The following is a 15,165-nucleotide window of genomic DNA, read 5'->3' on the forward strand; positions in this document are numbered from 1 at the left end:
GAACAGGAAAAAGCCACGAGCCAGCAGAGCCAGCCAATGAGCCCGCCTGCTGACATATACTGACTGCATACTTGTGTACTATGTATTTCAGTCGAACCACTACCAACTACTATGGTATCATCAAGGGTCCCACCGCAGTGTGTAGGAGCCGCCAGCAGGGGCAGAGCCTGGCTGTACTGACTTGTCAGTCACTCAGTCACCGTAACCGTCATGATCGTCATCAACAGAAGCGCATCATCTACCATTAGTCGTTGCCACTGTACTTTGGCTTAGACCTTGTGTGTGAGATGAGACCTTTTTCGGGGGCCCAATGCGTCAAGGGGATGACGGGGCCAACAGCAATTCTTTCCGAGCCGATGTGTTCGCTTGTGAGAATACGGGGGGGGGGGGGGCAATGCACACCATACACGTACAGAGAGAGAGAGACATAGAGAGCACACTGTATGTACCCTGATGTCAGAAACCCCCCTCCCCCTATTACCTTGGTTTTTACAATGTACCAAGAAGCAGCAGGGCTGACGGAAAACCCCCTCTTCCCCACTTGTATTTGTTTTCTTGCTTACCAGACGTCAGAAAAGATACGCGTATCAAAAGATATGACCGTATCGGGTCTCCATAGGACCGATCAGCTATGATCTAGCGGTATGTATGTAATGGTTAGTGAGTGAGTGAGTGGGTGTTGGTTGGTTGGCAGGCAAAGGGCAGGCAGACCACACCACTTGTGGCCTCTAATTTGGCCCTCATGCAGCTTGTCTTTGAGGCGAGAAGTGTTTGGGGGGGGGGGGGGAGGTGTGCCTGTCTGTTCTTAGATGCATAGGCTCCGGCGCAGATGAACGCCCTAAGCTGTGGTTCCCTCCAAAGTATTCCTAAAAAAGAGAGAAGGACGGTGTGCAGCGCATGCTATTCGCCAATTCTCGAGCTTGGCCCCCAATCTCCTCTCTCTCTCTCTCTCTCTGTGTGTGTGTGTCTCTGTGTCTCGTGAGTTTTGAAAGTATTCCTCGACTTGCTGTGACACACACGTGCATGCTCTTGCCGCCCCGCCGCCGTACGAGGAGGAGAAACACTCCACAATGATGAGCGCTGCGTGGCGGCTCTCTGTACGTGCTGGCTTACTACCTCGCTCTTCCTTCCTCGTTCTCTCTCTCTCTCTCTATCTCTGTCTCTCTTTTCGTGTTGTGTATCAAAGGTATGCCATTGTTTTGTTTGTTACCCCCCTCCCAACTCTTCTCTCTCTTTTTCCTCGTCCCCTCCTCCTTCTCGGACCCGAACACTAGGGACCAGACCCAGATAATTATCCGAACCGTGTCCGAGTATGACCTGCCACTCCCGCCGCCGCCACCACAATCACCACCGGAGACTTATTTGATTCTTCATTTTTGTTTAATTATTGCTTCGTGATATCCATTCACCCGTCTTGGGCTTGTCGCAGTACTTGCTTTCCTGTTCTTGGGACAATTTACACATTCACATAGTACTCAGAAGCCTAGATACTTGAACTTGCCTCCTCCTTCCCCCGGCCCCCGGCCCCCACCCTTACGGGTCTTGGCTGGGCACGATGCAGACCAAGTGGGCGGCGACCTAAGCCTTGTGGTGTGCAGAGTGCCGTTTTGAGTGGTGAAGTGAGTAGATGAAAAGAGGAGTGGGTGAGAGTTTCGGGTGTCCTTTTGGGGATATTGAATGTACTTGGTAGGGTGTAGACTTGGGGGAAATAGAACATATCTTGGTTTCAATGGCTTGCATGTATCCACGTGTACTTGTGTGTGTGTGTGCGTGTGTCAAACCGAAGATTGCAGCAGCCATCAGCAGTAGCAGCAGCAGCAGCAGCGGCAGGCCCAGCTTACGGTAATACACGTGCAAGCACGCGAAATCTTGGAGAGGGAGGGGGGCAGAGAGTGGTGGGTGCTTGTGTCGTCGCACCAAAGGCAAAGATGACGGTGGTACAGCGCTCTTCCTTCAGCCTTACGATGCTCCAGATGACTGCAGGACAGAAGAAAGATAGATGGAGAAAGGAATAAGAAAAAAAAGGGGGGTCAGAACCGTCAGTGGTGGTGCTACTTACGCACACCACCCTCTTTCTTTTTTCTTCTTTCTTGGTTTACTGCTGACGACCTCCACTCAACGATTCCCTTTCATATGTCGGGTTTTATCGATGATGGTGGTGGTGGTGATGGGGTCATTATTTGCTTCGGCATCTTGGCACTCCGGTTCAGCATGTCAAAAGTAGATATGGGTGAGAATGAGAAAATATAAATTGCATAAGAGAGAAGAAGAAGCATGTGTGCTGAGGCTGAGGGGTAGAGTGTACAGGCAAACGCCGGTCCCAAAAAGAACCTTATTTGTGTCACACACACCCTCTCTCACTCACTCTCACTTTCTCCTCAAATCTCATCTTCACCTGGTAGAGATGACCAAAGAAATATCATAGCTCACATATTACTTACTGTATGAGAACCTCAAAAACAAGTACCTGCTCACAATGGCCCCAGCTATCATGTATGTACTATAGTATGTGCTACTCCGCGCACCCCGAAAGTGGCTCCCAGCTCTTAGCACCGCGACAATTTGCGCCCGTGGCCCCCTCTTTGCCCAGACGAAAAAGGGTACCATCGGTCTTGTAGTGTCTGTCTTGCTCTCAGAGACACACACAGAGAGAGAGAGAGAGTAAAAATAAATCATCTAGAGCTTGTCTGATTCAGAAAATGAGGATATGAATTTTGCCCTTTCTGACCCACGAGGTTGGTTGACAGACGAGGGAGACAAAGGTGAAAAAAAGGGGTGTTTAGGTAAGTCGTAATCTCAGCGATCTGACTTACCCCTCTTCTACTTCTCAGCCTTGCTCAGCCTCGTCCAAGCGTCAACAACAACATTGGATTGGGGGTTCGGGCGTGGAAAATGGGCCGAAGCCCGGGCCTCACCACGTGCCCTGCTGAGGTTCGTCTCTGCCTGTCGAGAAAAAGAAAGAGAGATAACCGAAAAGGGGGGCTCTCGTTGTTTTGTTATCAAGCAGTCAGGCGGTTTTTGTCTGCCTGACGCCCGTTGACCGCTCCGGGTGCATTATCCCCCGGTCGGACGTTGACGTGTCGTGGGGACTCGTGACGGGCCACTTGTCGCCGGTCCAAGTATGCGAAGTGCGCTGTTTGCTCGCGGCACAGCCGACGCTCCTCGTGACGCACTTGACATCGCGACGTTCGTACCTGCCCGCGAGCCTAGCAGGATATTGATAGGTCCCCAGAAGCTCATGAACCTGCTGGGCAAATTGTTATGCACACCGACTCGTCCTGTATCATGAGAGCCAACAGGCGTGGGCTAGAGAAAGCTGAATCTCGCTTTCCCCCCCCCCCCCCCCTTTGACAGATTTATCACAGGCATGAAACGTCCCGTCCAGATAGCTAGAACAGTCTCGAGTGGACTCGACGACTCTAGAACGGGGTTGCCAACAGGACCATCTCCTCCGCAACCTGCAAGTCGGGGTAATTCTTTGCGATCTCTGTTAGTAATTTTGCGCACCTCGTCGGTCCCGACTCTCCTGATCTTGAGACGTGTGCTGAAGGTGGGACGGAAGCTCATCCAGTCGCCGTCCTGATCACCGCACTCCTTGAACCCCCCCCCCCTCCCAACATCGGCCAAGGTACCTCCACCGTGACTGGCCTCTCTGGTGGCTCTGCGTGCCCCCTCGTCAAATGGTCATTTGTCATCTTTACGTGCGTAGGCAGCTTTCCCTACGCGATGCCAGACGAGGTGGCCAAATCCCCACCCGAGTCCACCTCCTTGCCACGAGGAAGTCCTCGCGACATCCTGGCCCCTGTGCCATGTACTCGCCATGTTTGAAGGGACGAGGCTTCACGCCTTGTCAGACGCCTCGATGGGCAAAACAACCCCTGCAGACAACCCAGTGAGGCTCCAAAGATGCCCACGGTGTACATTCGTGAGGGTACAAACCAGATGGGCCATGGGACATCTGGAGACAGGGGAACATGCCACCCCCGCCTCTCTCAATGCTCTGCCTGATGGTCTGTCAAGCGAAATCTCCTCCACGCCATGACCATGCACACATGATTTCCCCCTGCAGCAGACCGGTCGCCGTTGCAATTTGCGATACATGGGAGAGCCCAAACTGCATGATAGGATCGGTTCCGAAACACCCGCAGCCATCCGCCGCGGACTATCGCCAGCCCAGTCCTCCGAGACGTTGCGGAGGACTTGTGTGCCCTGCATAGCGAAAAAGGCTTGGCAGGTACGGAGAGAGAGGAAGGCCTCGATCACAAATTGCGCCTGTAGAAGACGTCGCCTTCCGGGTTCGCGTCTATGATCCTTACAACCTTAGATCCTTCGCTCGAGCTCGAGTGTCCAGATGCGTGTAAGCCCGGCCGCAGTCCGGCGGCGACATGTGGGAACATCAAACAACAGGAGCGAGATGCCTGCTCAACTGTCCACGGCACCACGTTTTCTGCTCCAATCCTTCGCGTGATTTGCGCGTGCGTGTGTGTGCGCCATTGATCGTTCATCTCGTCGTCGACACCAACAGCATCTGATCCATGATCGCCACACCCGCCCGTGCCGGTTGTGCTAAGAATAGCTGCCGAATCCTTCGAGCACTCTAACCCTCGACAGAACGGGTCCTCCCATCACAGGATCTCGTGCCCGTCGGAGAATCATACCCCGTCGGCAATCAGTTGTCACGTTCTGCGTGCTTTGAGCTGTGTCATCACATTATTTCCATCACCGCTGCTGACATCCGCAATCTCTCTGGAGTGGAGAGCATCTGGCGCAACTAGCAGCCAGAATAGAGGACCCACCAAGGCCGATGTCAACATACGGAAGTATGGAGTGACATGAATGTTGGTGGATTTTGACACTTTGGTCCGTTGGCCGTCTGAGCGGCCTAATGGGTCCCTTGAGCTGTTGGATATCTCGCCACTGGGCATCAAAGCCGTTTGCAGGTCCTGTTCTTCAGGTTGATTGACCGCGCCTTGCTCAAGATGACTTCAGACGAGGCTGATAGGATTTGCCGCCGCACGATATCTCTAGGCAGCCGAATGAAAGCGCCTATCCGCGCTTGAGTGTCGCAGGTGGTTGTGGGTAATGCAGGGGGGGGGGGGCGGGGCGGGATGGTAACACTCAACACAGCCATGCACGGCTTGCTGAATACGGCAGCCACTGTAATATCAGAATAGACATCGAAAAGAGACACAGGACGTGGTGGCGGCGGAGATACATCTCGAAACAATCGACTTGGGTGATTCTGGACCATCGGGTCACACGAATTGCGGCTTCACAAACGTGAGACCGATCCAGGGGAGGGGGGCACCAACTGCTCACCCAGTTGCTGGCGAGCATCAGCGCCCACACATTGTGGTACACTGTCGACAAAAGGCCCCAGCACTTGCCGCGTTCCGATTTTGATCCTATTCATGGTGTGGATGGAGATGGAGTACGGTAATAGAGACGTCGGCTCTGTTTCGGCGGTCTCACCTTTCTTTTTTAGGTCTGATAGAAGAACATCCAGTATGCTATTTTAGAAGGCACCGGGTATACTTGAAATGACTGCTCTTTTGCCGATCTTCCGCGAGGATTCGTTGGAGATAGAAAGACAGGACGTGATTGCTCAGACTGCCAGCCGAGCTCCGAAAATGGCCCCACGGATTGATGGTAGTGATTCGTAGATTGAGCCCGTCGCTGGAACGAAATCCAAAGGTGACGAATGATTGCTGGTTTGGGGTGCTGTATCGATTACATTAGACACGATTTTGTTGCCCTCTAGCATACAGAGCCCATTTGCGTGTAGACGTTGCTGTGTATGCCGTGTGTGAGTCCTGTTGGTCATTCTGGTGTTCCAGCCACAGAGGATCAAGCGGAGATGATCGAGTTTGAGGAGAATACGTAGAGTTAGTATCGAAGTTGACGCAACGAAGCCAAAGCCGTAGTGGTAGACGTGCCTTGAAAGCTATGCTGTCACGATCACTAGACGACTGTCGTCAGAAAAATTTGCAAAATGTTCCAATGCATTCCCTATACCATTTACACACTCTTGGCAGGCTCCTGTAGCCTGTGATCCAGTCTGGAAGTCAAAGCTCAGTCTCTGTTTGATGGTCCCGGTCTTCGAATTCAAACTTACCATACATGCTGCTTGAGTATGCGATATCGTGAGCCATGGTATCTAGCAGGCAAGACATGTGCCCCTTCTTCGAGGCGTTCAGAATGGCCAGGTATATAAACCTGTCACCAAGTCATTAGTTTTGCGCGAGTCTCTATACAATTTGGACATCCCATCGTTGGTGCAGATATGTTTGAGGACCCTCCTGATCATCCAACGACACAAGCCACCAATGGTGCCAATTTGATGCATCGAGGTCATACTTCTGAGCATGTGAAGCTCGTCCATGACTCACATAGAACCACTAGAGTACGCCATTGTGCAAACTACCAATCTCTGAGGAAATCACGAACTCCTGTTTTCCCTGGGAAAGCGCCAGATAGCAGTCTCGAACCAGCATTGTCAAGCGTCTTCTCTCGATCACGAGGATGCCCAAAACCTCATGCTGGCGGTCCTCGGCACTGAATGAACTCAACGCCAGGTTTTCAGACACAGTGTCTTGAATTGGACCATTCTGCGTCCAATCTTGCGTGTTCAGTTTGTCTGCTCTTGTCCTGTAAGGGGCGGGCCGGCGATCGAATTTCTGAATCGTAACGTCGAGCGAAATGTATCTTGGTCCAATAGATCGCCGCGAACCGAACCAATCATTTAGATTTGAACGCTCTTGACGCTTGGGCCAGACAATTCTGCGGGATTCGTGAGGACTGAAGAAAACAAAAGGAAAAAAAAAATCAAACTATCGTGGTCACAGGCCCTGAGCAGTGGTCTGTGGAGATTTGGGGGGGGGGGGGTTCAATGAGTCGACAAGAGAAAAGCAATTGGCAGAGTAGCTGGTCCCAGACTCATGACAAACTTGAGCTCGGTCGGTTGCAGAAATTTTCGAACGAGATGTAGACGGCCGCCGAGACCCTCCTCTTTCTCTCTCTCTCTCTCTCTCTCACCCTCACACACACACAAGGCGAGAGCCTGGATCTATATCCATCTAGAACCAAGTGCCATGAGATGGTTGACACAACTCCGATGAGCTCTCAACCAATTGGACAGTGCATAAAGAGAAGAGCAAGACAGGGATACCAACGAGAACAGAAATGGTGGCAAGCCTGCGCCCCAACCTGGCGCAAAAGTAACTCCGGCACGACTCGGACAGAGCCACTGAGATAAACCCGTTGAGGAAAAGCAGCATAAACATCATGGCTGCCTCACATCACATGTGGAATAGGGCTGGAAATGAAATTTCCTCCCGTTGAAGCTGCCTCGATCGGGGAGACGCAGCTCGCTCTGACTATCGCCCAGGCGGCCCGCGATGATTCCGCTAGAAGGACCTTCGTTGAGAGATTTCGCCCTGTTACAAGCTCTCTCCTCTCTCTTCTGTAGTTGTCTCTATGGTCCTTGTGCTCACACTTGCGAGAAGAAGAAGAAGAAGCACCTCTGTCAAGCGTGCCTTCACCTGTGCTGTTGTGATGACGCCTGCTCTTTGGAAACCTGACCGAGGAGAGGGAGGCACACCAAGGGATTTCCGAGAAGACAAGGTGGCTCTGAAATTCATGAAAGCCCGTATGCACCGCTCTTGGTCTTATGGACGGACTTCCGAACACTTGACTTTCTGGCTCAACATTCTTCGTACTCAGTACTCGGTGAGAGGACGCCCTTCCAAGATTGTTAGCAGTGACATCATAACCGCTGCCCTCTGCGATACGGTGATACGGTGCTAGCACACTTGAGAGCTGGTCGATATAAGCATCTCTTGTCATTGAAAAAACAGGGCAAGAAGGAACCACCTCTTGCAAGTGGATGAACGTGGTCCACATTCATTGTCGTCGTCGTGTTCATGGTCGGGAGGAGAGAAGGTAAGCCGGACAACACGTCGGGTCAGTCCTTCCCCGTCCGCCAGTCTGCTGGAGTCGAAATAAGCTTATCTTATCTGGAGGCCGAGCACCGCTCAGTTCAGTGCCGCCCGACCTTCTTGGTAGTAAACAGTGGTAGGTGGAACTGGACGCCTTGACTCGGGCTCAGGTCCACCGTTATCGGTCAAAGTCGCCGAGTATACCAACCCGGGTACGCAATATCCCTGACTAACAGAGAAGACTCCGGCCTGCGATTGCCGTGATAGAAAAAGGCACAGAGTCGTCGTTGTCGTTGTCGTCGTCGGTGATGTGCGTGTAGTTTCTTGTCAATGCTCATTTGAGGGAAATCTACAACGCAATCACCCTCCCCAACACAACAACCTACACACTCATTGCTCGAGAAGATGAGGCTCATACGGTCTGCTTCACGCCTGCAGTCCTCCTGCGTGAGGGCCGCTTCTGGCACCCGTGCCTTGAGCAGCAGCAGCAGCAGCAGCAGCAGCAGCATCATCTCGCCAGCTCGGTCACTTCTCTCCTCCTCACGAGTCCCCTCACAGGTCGAGGCTAAGTCGGCTGCGGTCTCAAGCATCTCATGGCGGGCGGCAGCAGCAGCAGCAGCCCGTGTCCCTCCCTCCGGCGCGAGGAGATACGCCTCCTCCAGCAGCGATGAACCTCTCCAAAAGACAGCCCTCTATGACCTTCACGTCTCACACGGCGGCAAGATGGTCCCCTTTGGCGGTTTCCACATGCCAGTGCAGTACGCTTCTCTCTCCGTCTCGGCCTCGCACGTATTCACCCGGACCCACGCCTCCCTCTTCGACGTCAGCCACATGGTCCAGCGCATTTTCTCTGGCCCAGGCGCCGCCGCCTTCCTGCAGCGCGTGACCCCCGCCGGCCTGGCTGCCCTGCCCGTCAACAGCAGCACTCTCTCTGCTCTCCTGCACCCGGGCACCGGCGGCATCGTGGACGACACCGTCATCACCAAGCTGGCCGATGACGAGTTCTACGTCGTCACCAACGCCGCCTGCCGCGCCAAGGACGACGCCTACTTTGCCGAGCAGCTGTCTGCCTGGGACGGCCCCGCCGTGCGCCACGAGAAGCAGGACCACAAGGGCCTCATCGCCCTGCAGGGACCCCTGAGCGCCGACATCCTGGCCTCTGTGCTCGCCGCCGGGCCTGACAGCCCTGCCGACCTGACCAAGGTGTTTTTCGGCACATGCACCACCGCCAGGATCGCCCTCGCCGGCGGGGCCGTCTCCGCGCCCGTGCTGATTAGCCGTGGCGGGTACACGGGCGAGGACGGCTTTGAGATCTCGATCCCGAGTGCCGAGGAGACGGTCGCCGTCACCGAGACGCTGCTGGCCTCCGCAGGGCCCGAGAGGCTGCAGCTGGCAGGCCTCGGCGCCCGAGACAGCCTGCGCCTCGAGGCCGGCATGTGTCTGTACGGCCACGATCTGGACGACGCCACGACCCCCGTCGAGGGCGGGCTGAGCTGGATCATCCCCAAGGACAGGAGGGGCGCGGACGCAGGGTTCCACGGCGCCGAGGTCCTCGCCAAGCAGCTCGTGCCCAAGGCCAAGGGCGGCGCCGGTGTCGAGAGGAGGAGGGTTGGCTTCGTGGTCCAAGGCGCCCCCGCGAGAGAGGGCGCCGAGGTGGTCAGCAAGGACGGAGAAAAGATTGGCAACATCACCAGTGGCTGTCCCAGCCCGACCCTGGGCAAGAACATTGCCATGGGCTATATCAAGGATGGTTTCCACAAGTCCGGGACCGAGGTGGACGTTGTGGTGAGGGGGAGAAACCGCAAGGCCGTTGTGTCCAAGATGCCATTCGTTCCCACCAAGTATTGGAAGGGAACGGCTCCTGCATGATTGTAAAGTTGGGGGAAGGGGATTCTTGGAGCGGAAATAAGCTGGAAAGAATACCAGGGTTCGAAAATTCAATCAAGAGAGGAGGAGGAAGGGGGGGGGGGGGTTGCACATCTCGCTCTCTCTCAACAGACACGTTGTGAGAACAGCAATCCAGGACAGGCATGGCCAAAAAAAGGCTCAATGGCCCCTTGTGTTCAACAACAGTACACAAAAGGCTCATGGGAATAGCCAAGGTAGTTCAAACCACTAACGGAGACTTGCCAGCGGAACCACACCTCCAGACTCTTGCGTTGCAGACTTGAGGCCTATATAATCTCCAAGAACCATGTTGACACAATTTTTACATATATCTCCTGTCAGCGGTAATGCGCGAATCAAATGCTCAAGAAAGGCCGAATGGTGCCATGGATATATATGCATGCAATACTCCTACATCCCGAGGCGCTCTTGATAAAACAGAATGCCCCCTTCGGTGCCCGCCTCACCGTCGCCCCGGCTTACTTGTCATTATTCTCAAAACTGTACTTCAGCCACCCGCCCAGCGCCCTCAAGCTCTCCCACCTCACGTTCTCATCCGCCTCGGCCATCAACTGCATCACCCTCGTCTTGAGGCCCAGCTTCTCAAGCGTGCCCCTCTTCTCTGGCACTTCCTTGACCAGGGCGCCGACGTCATTGCACGCGATGGCCAGCACGGCCTTGTCATTGTCCCAGGGCTTCGACATGATCTCGGCCAGCTTCTTGAGAACCTCGCCGTTCTCGTAGTCGATGATCTTCCGGGCATTCTCGGCCCAGAATACCGTGCTTCTGTGGGGTGGTGACCATCGTAGGTGGCCTGACTGCACCTCGGCCACATACTCGTCAAAGGTCGTCTTTGTTTTTGTGTACTCCTCGAGCATGTCCTTGAGGGCGGCCAGCTCCTCCTGGAGGTCGGGGTCGGTGAACTGGCGCGTGCTGAGGTTCTGAAGGAGGGCGGGTAGGCGGACGAGCACGGCCTGGGGTAGGAGTGTCTTCTGGTTGGTGCGCAGGAGGTTGTAGAGCGTCGATACCAGGAGCCGGGTCGTCTTCTCCTTGGGAGAGAGGCGGAGGAGCTGGGTGTACAGAGGAATGATGTCGTACTCGCTAAGAAGGAAACCAAGTCAGCACCCAACCACAAGAGCTTCAGACACACACACACACGCACACACACCGCAGTGTGTGATTTCGACGCCTACTCACTCGTTCAGCTCATCGCCCACCTCCTCGGCCTCGAAACTCAGCTGCCACATGACAAGAAGGACGTGATAAAGCAGCTGCAGACCCACGCCACCACCCAGGGAGCCGTCCAAGCCCTTGCTCACGCCCGTCGTCCCGCTCCACAGGCTCGCGCTCGAGTCCCCATTGGCAACACCACATGCTGTCTTCAAGATGTGTATCAGCGGCTCGACGGTCTCACTGCGCTGTGCCCAGAACTGCTGCCGGGAAACACTGCCATAGAGCAGGGACGAGTACTCGAGCACGCCAATATCCTGCAGGCCGGCATCGGAGTTCTTGGTCAGGGAGGAGAGGTAGCTGTAGAGGTGGGGGAGGGCCTTCTTGACAGTCGCTGCGGATTCGTCCCGCGAGCTTGCCATAAGGCTGGCAAGCACGGTGGATGTGAGGAGGGGTATCGGATCTTCAGGGCTAGAGGAGTGTGCCAGAAGCGGGAGGAAGTGTTTGTACGGGTCTCCATTTTTGAAGAGGGCTTTTGGGAGGGAGGGCACGCCTATTTTTTTTGGCCACACAAAAGACACGCCGGTCAGCTAAGCTTGTCCTCCACTGCCAATACCGAGAAGAAGAGACGGGAATAGAGCTTACCATCGAGCAAGTCCTTCAGGAGGACCAAGATGTACTGGACGACCTCGGTCCTCTTGCTGGCCAGCTCCAGGACGCTGGGCTTTCCCTCCTCGCTGACGAAGAGTATCCGGTATCCGTCGAGGTCTCCTTCGACGATTTCCCTGCGGGCATCCTTCTTGGCCCGCTCAACAGCCTTGATCCTGGCCAGCTGGTCCTCGGTCAGGGTGCCCGCGCGCACTTGACCGTCCCAAGGAATCGGTCTCTGCCGGATGTTATTCTGCAGCGATGCGAGATAAGTTGGCGGATCCAGAGACATAGCTGTTTCTTAGCTCTTGTTGTATCTGCTGATGTTCTCTGGTTATCTCATCTGACGGTACGGGAGTTGTTAAGCACAGTCAGTCGTCTGTGGCCAGAGTAGGGATTCTGGTTATCCTGGGCGTGGAACAAGTAACTGTCGGTAGTATGTTTTCGTTGGACTCGTCACTGGGTTGGAATGGCAAGCTTGAGGTTAGCCTGGGGATAAGCCGCCGGAGAGCACGATTACGAAATGGTTCCAAGAATAGCGGCGCCTGTTTTGGGGGGGGGGGGGGAGCTCCCCCAAGCCGCTAACAATTTTGGGCTTGTAGCAGGCCACCAGCCACTAAGTACTTCCCCTAAGCATTGTAACGCCTTCGTTTTCTCGCCCATTCTACCTACCCTATTTCGTTACTACCAGATGGGTACTGTAGACAGACAGTTCCGGATATCTGAGCACCGTCCAATTCGATTCTGCTCCAAGTCTTGCTACAAGCCATCTGAGCGACCCCCTGGTCGTGGACTTTCATAGACTCCCTCACCATGATTTTTCTCGAGAGAAACATGTTTGCGAGTGCGCATGGGAGATATGGCCTCTTGCCGACCGTGGCTTGTGAAGCTCCTCTTTTCGAGCTCATTGCTTTATTATGCTCTTCATTTTCATCATGGCACGAATACCTAACGTGGCCTGAGGCCTGGAACTCATCCCTTAAACGCCCAGACGAGAAGCCCTTTCCTATGTAACAGTACAGAGAGTTTGATGAGAACCACCCCACCCCCTTTGCCTCCCGCCAGATGGTCAATTTTTTCATTGACACCACTGTCTTGCGTCTGACTCGTCAAGGTCTCGGCTGTATGCTCATGATGTCTCCATCTTCCTTCCTCGCCTTGCGCCTCAAATGAGAGTCTCTCGCAAGCAGGTCTTCTAGTCATGCGCACCCCAAATGAAATCCATTCTTGGACGCCAGAATCATCTTTAGGTACCAAGAAGGCGACCCCAAAAGAGAACAAAAGTTGTGGATAGAATTCGCAAGTACTGAGGTGTAACGCGCAACTGGGTTTGGTACCTGACAGACAGAAATGACTGCAAGTCCCAAGCCCCATATCCCATGAGGCCTGAGCACAGTCTGATCACACGACTGACATTATCAACTCTTGCTGAATGTTGAAGGTTGAGGTTTTCTCGTGGCGGTGTCCAGATAAGAGCTCTTGATCTTCTTTTCCCCTCAGCGGAAGAGGTTCGGGTCGCCCTCGGGAGGAGGAGACGGACGGAAGGTCGGAGAAGCAAAGCTTCTTGGGATGGCTCTTGAAGAAAGACATGGGGGGGAAGGTGATGCAGGTAGTGTTTGTTTGGTATTGTGATTCTTCGTGTTGTGTTGTTATTGGTGGTGGGAAGAATGAACAAAAAGGGGACGGCCTTTAAGAAGGCCAGCCACTTATGTTATGCTCATCGCCGCGACGCCGCGCGTGATATGCGCGTCGTCTCTGTTCTGTGGCTGCGACGCGTATCTCTTGTCCTACCACCAGAGCTCGCGGAGCCTGCATAATCGGGTGGGAGGTTAGACTTGGGGTGATCATAATCATCCCTGTACCGACCCCCAGCGGCCGACGCGGAGCGGACGCTGTGCGAGCGCACAACGGACGCGGTGCGAGGATCGCGGGGGTGGTGCGACTGCGCCGGCGTATAAACAGAGGAGTACGTGTAATCGGAGGAGAACTCACTTGGGCTGCTGGCTGTGTACGAGTCCGAGAAGTAGCTCGAGCTGACCTCGCTCCTCGCCGCGCGGGAGGAGCGTTTTGCCGTCGACTGTCGCCGCTTCTTGTCCCGCCGCAGACCCAGCAACACTAGCAGTGTGCCCAGGGCACCTGCCGTCCACCAGCTGGTCTGGTTCGACTCCTTCTTCTCGGAAATGCGCCTGCTCTCCCCAGCAGCCGAGCGGGCCGGACGGTTTGCGAACCAAGAGCTGTGGCGATCCCGGTCCACATGACTCGAGGTCCTGACGGGCGCCGCTCCGTGGCGGCTATAGCGCTCCTCCTCGACAATGACCGTCTCGCGAGAGCGATCACGCTTGTCCTTCCTAGGGCCCAGGCCCAATAGGGCGAGGAGGCCATGCCACAGCCCGCGCATTATGCAACAGGCGCAGATGCCCAGCAGGATGACCACACCAGCCAGCACGCCAATGACGATGCCAGCGATGGCACCGCCGCTGAGGCTGGAGCCGCCCGTGGTAGCCAGAGCCGTGCCGTTTCCGGAGCCTGTTGTGGAAGCGCTGAGGGCCGTCGCCGTGCTGGTGCTGGCGGATCCGGTGCCCGTGACCCGATAAGGCGCGCTGTATTGAGTGGTGATGGTGCTTCCACTGGTGGTCACGGTCGTGGAGTAGACTGAGTATGAGGTGGTCGCAGCAGTAGCACCCGGGTTAGAGCTGCACTGACCGTCATAAGCACAGTACTGCCAGTTGGCGCAGCAGATGGAACCACAGGCTATCTCGCCCGAGCCGGCTGGGGGCGTGCAGGTGCCACCGGCGGCCGCAGTTGACGCAGCCCAGGCGCTGGAGATGGTGCTCGTAAAGGTCTCGGTCTCGGTCCATGTCGTGGTGTAGACAGCCCAGCTAGAGCCATCCCTGACCAACAGAGGAGCCGCCGCGGTGCAGCCAGCAACATTGTCTGACGTGGTGCAGACCTCGCCGTCGGAGCAGCAGTGCTCGTTCTCGACGCCGCAGTACGATGCGCAGCTTCGATCTTGTATGAATCCGTAGCTGAGAGTATCGTGTAGATCGTCTTTGGGAAATGGACCAGCGAGTACAGGCTGTATCAGGAGGGTGGAAAGAGAGAGGAAAACTGTGGATATCATGGCTGTTGTCGCTGCAGGGCGCAGGCAGTGCTGCGATTGACTGGATGGGCGCATGGTAATGATGAATGTGTTCAACAATCCACAACAAGGTTTGCGACGGAGGAGAAAGTTGGGATGAGAAGGGAGTGAGTTGTCGTCAGGGCTGGCCCTCTTCACTCTCTTGCCGTGATTTTTGTCCAGCGATGAGCTGTCTGTCCAGGTGGGAAACAGCCAGAAAGAGAAGTTGGAGCTGCAGCAGGTGTGTGCCCCTCCTCACTGGCACCACCACCAACACCCTCTCTGGTCTAGTCTTGCAACAACGAACCTGCAGGCTGGAGCGGTTGCGCGCGGGGTAATCTTGAGAGCCTGTGGTGAGAAGAAGGACAGGAATGACCAGGACCCAACCGGGGCGCTTCGAGCCGT

At 55.1% G+C, this 15,165-nt stretch overlaps 4 protein-coding genes across 4 annotated transcripts; 1 reads left to right on the forward strand and 3 right to left on the reverse strand.

Moving 5' to 3' along the window:
* Positions 1 to 5,510: 5,510 nt before the first annotated feature.
* M406DRAFT_327576 (uncharacterized protein) lies at positions 5,511 to 6,412 on the reverse strand (the record flags this gene model as incomplete). The annotated part of the gene is made up of 4 exons (XM_040920227.1): positions 5,511 to 5,708; positions 5,767 to 5,813; positions 6,116 to 6,216; positions 6,390 to 6,412. The coding sequence occupies 4 exons, from the start codon at positions 6,410 to 6,412 to the stop codon at positions 5,511 to 5,513; spliced, it is 369 nt and encodes a 122-aa protein (XP_040780134.1).
* A 1,930-nt stretch (positions 6,413 to 8,342) lies between these two features.
* On the forward strand, positions 8,343 to 9,806 carry M406DRAFT_337446 (glycine cleavage system T protein; the record flags this gene model as incomplete). Its single annotated transcript, XM_040921252.1, has 2 exons — positions 8,343 to 8,461; positions 8,582 to 9,806. The coding sequence occupies 2 exons, from the start codon at positions 8,343 to 8,345 to the stop codon at positions 9,804 to 9,806; spliced, it is 1,344 nt and encodes a 447-aa protein (XP_040780135.1).
* Positions 9,807 to 10,303: 497 nt separating this feature from the next.
* M406DRAFT_287275 (ARM repeat-containing protein) lies at positions 10,304 to 12,119 on the reverse strand (the record flags this gene model as incomplete). Its single annotated transcript, XM_040918727.1, has 3 exons — positions 11,640 to 12,119; positions 11,022 to 11,547; positions 10,304 to 10,925 (listed from the first exon to the last, which is right to left on the reverse strand). The coding sequence occupies exons 1-3, from the start codon at positions 11,932 to 11,934 to the stop codon at positions 10,304 to 10,306; spliced, it is 1,443 nt and encodes a 480-aa protein (XP_040780136.1). The 5' UTR covers positions 11,935 to 12,119.
* A 401-nt stretch (positions 12,120 to 12,520) lies between these two features.
* On the reverse strand, positions 12,521 to 14,763 carry M406DRAFT_345000 (uncharacterized protein; the record flags this gene model as incomplete). Its single annotated transcript, XM_040922028.1, has 3 exons — positions 12,521 to 13,451; positions 13,613 to 14,206; positions 14,342 to 14,763. 3 exons carry the CDS (start codon positions 14,761 to 14,763, stop codon positions 13,430 to 13,432), a joined length of 1,038 nt encoding a protein of 345 aa, XP_040780137.1. The 3' UTR covers positions 12,521 to 13,429.
* Positions 14,764 to 15,165: the final 402 nt, after the last annotated feature.

This window comes from Cryphonectria parasitica (genome assembly GCF_011745365.1).
Source record: "Cryphonectria parasitica EP155 unplaced genomic scaffold M406scaffold_2, whole genome shotgun sequence".
NCBI lineage: Eukaryota > Fungi > Ascomycota > Sordariomycetes > Diaporthales > Cryphonectriaceae > Cryphonectria > Cryphonectria parasitica.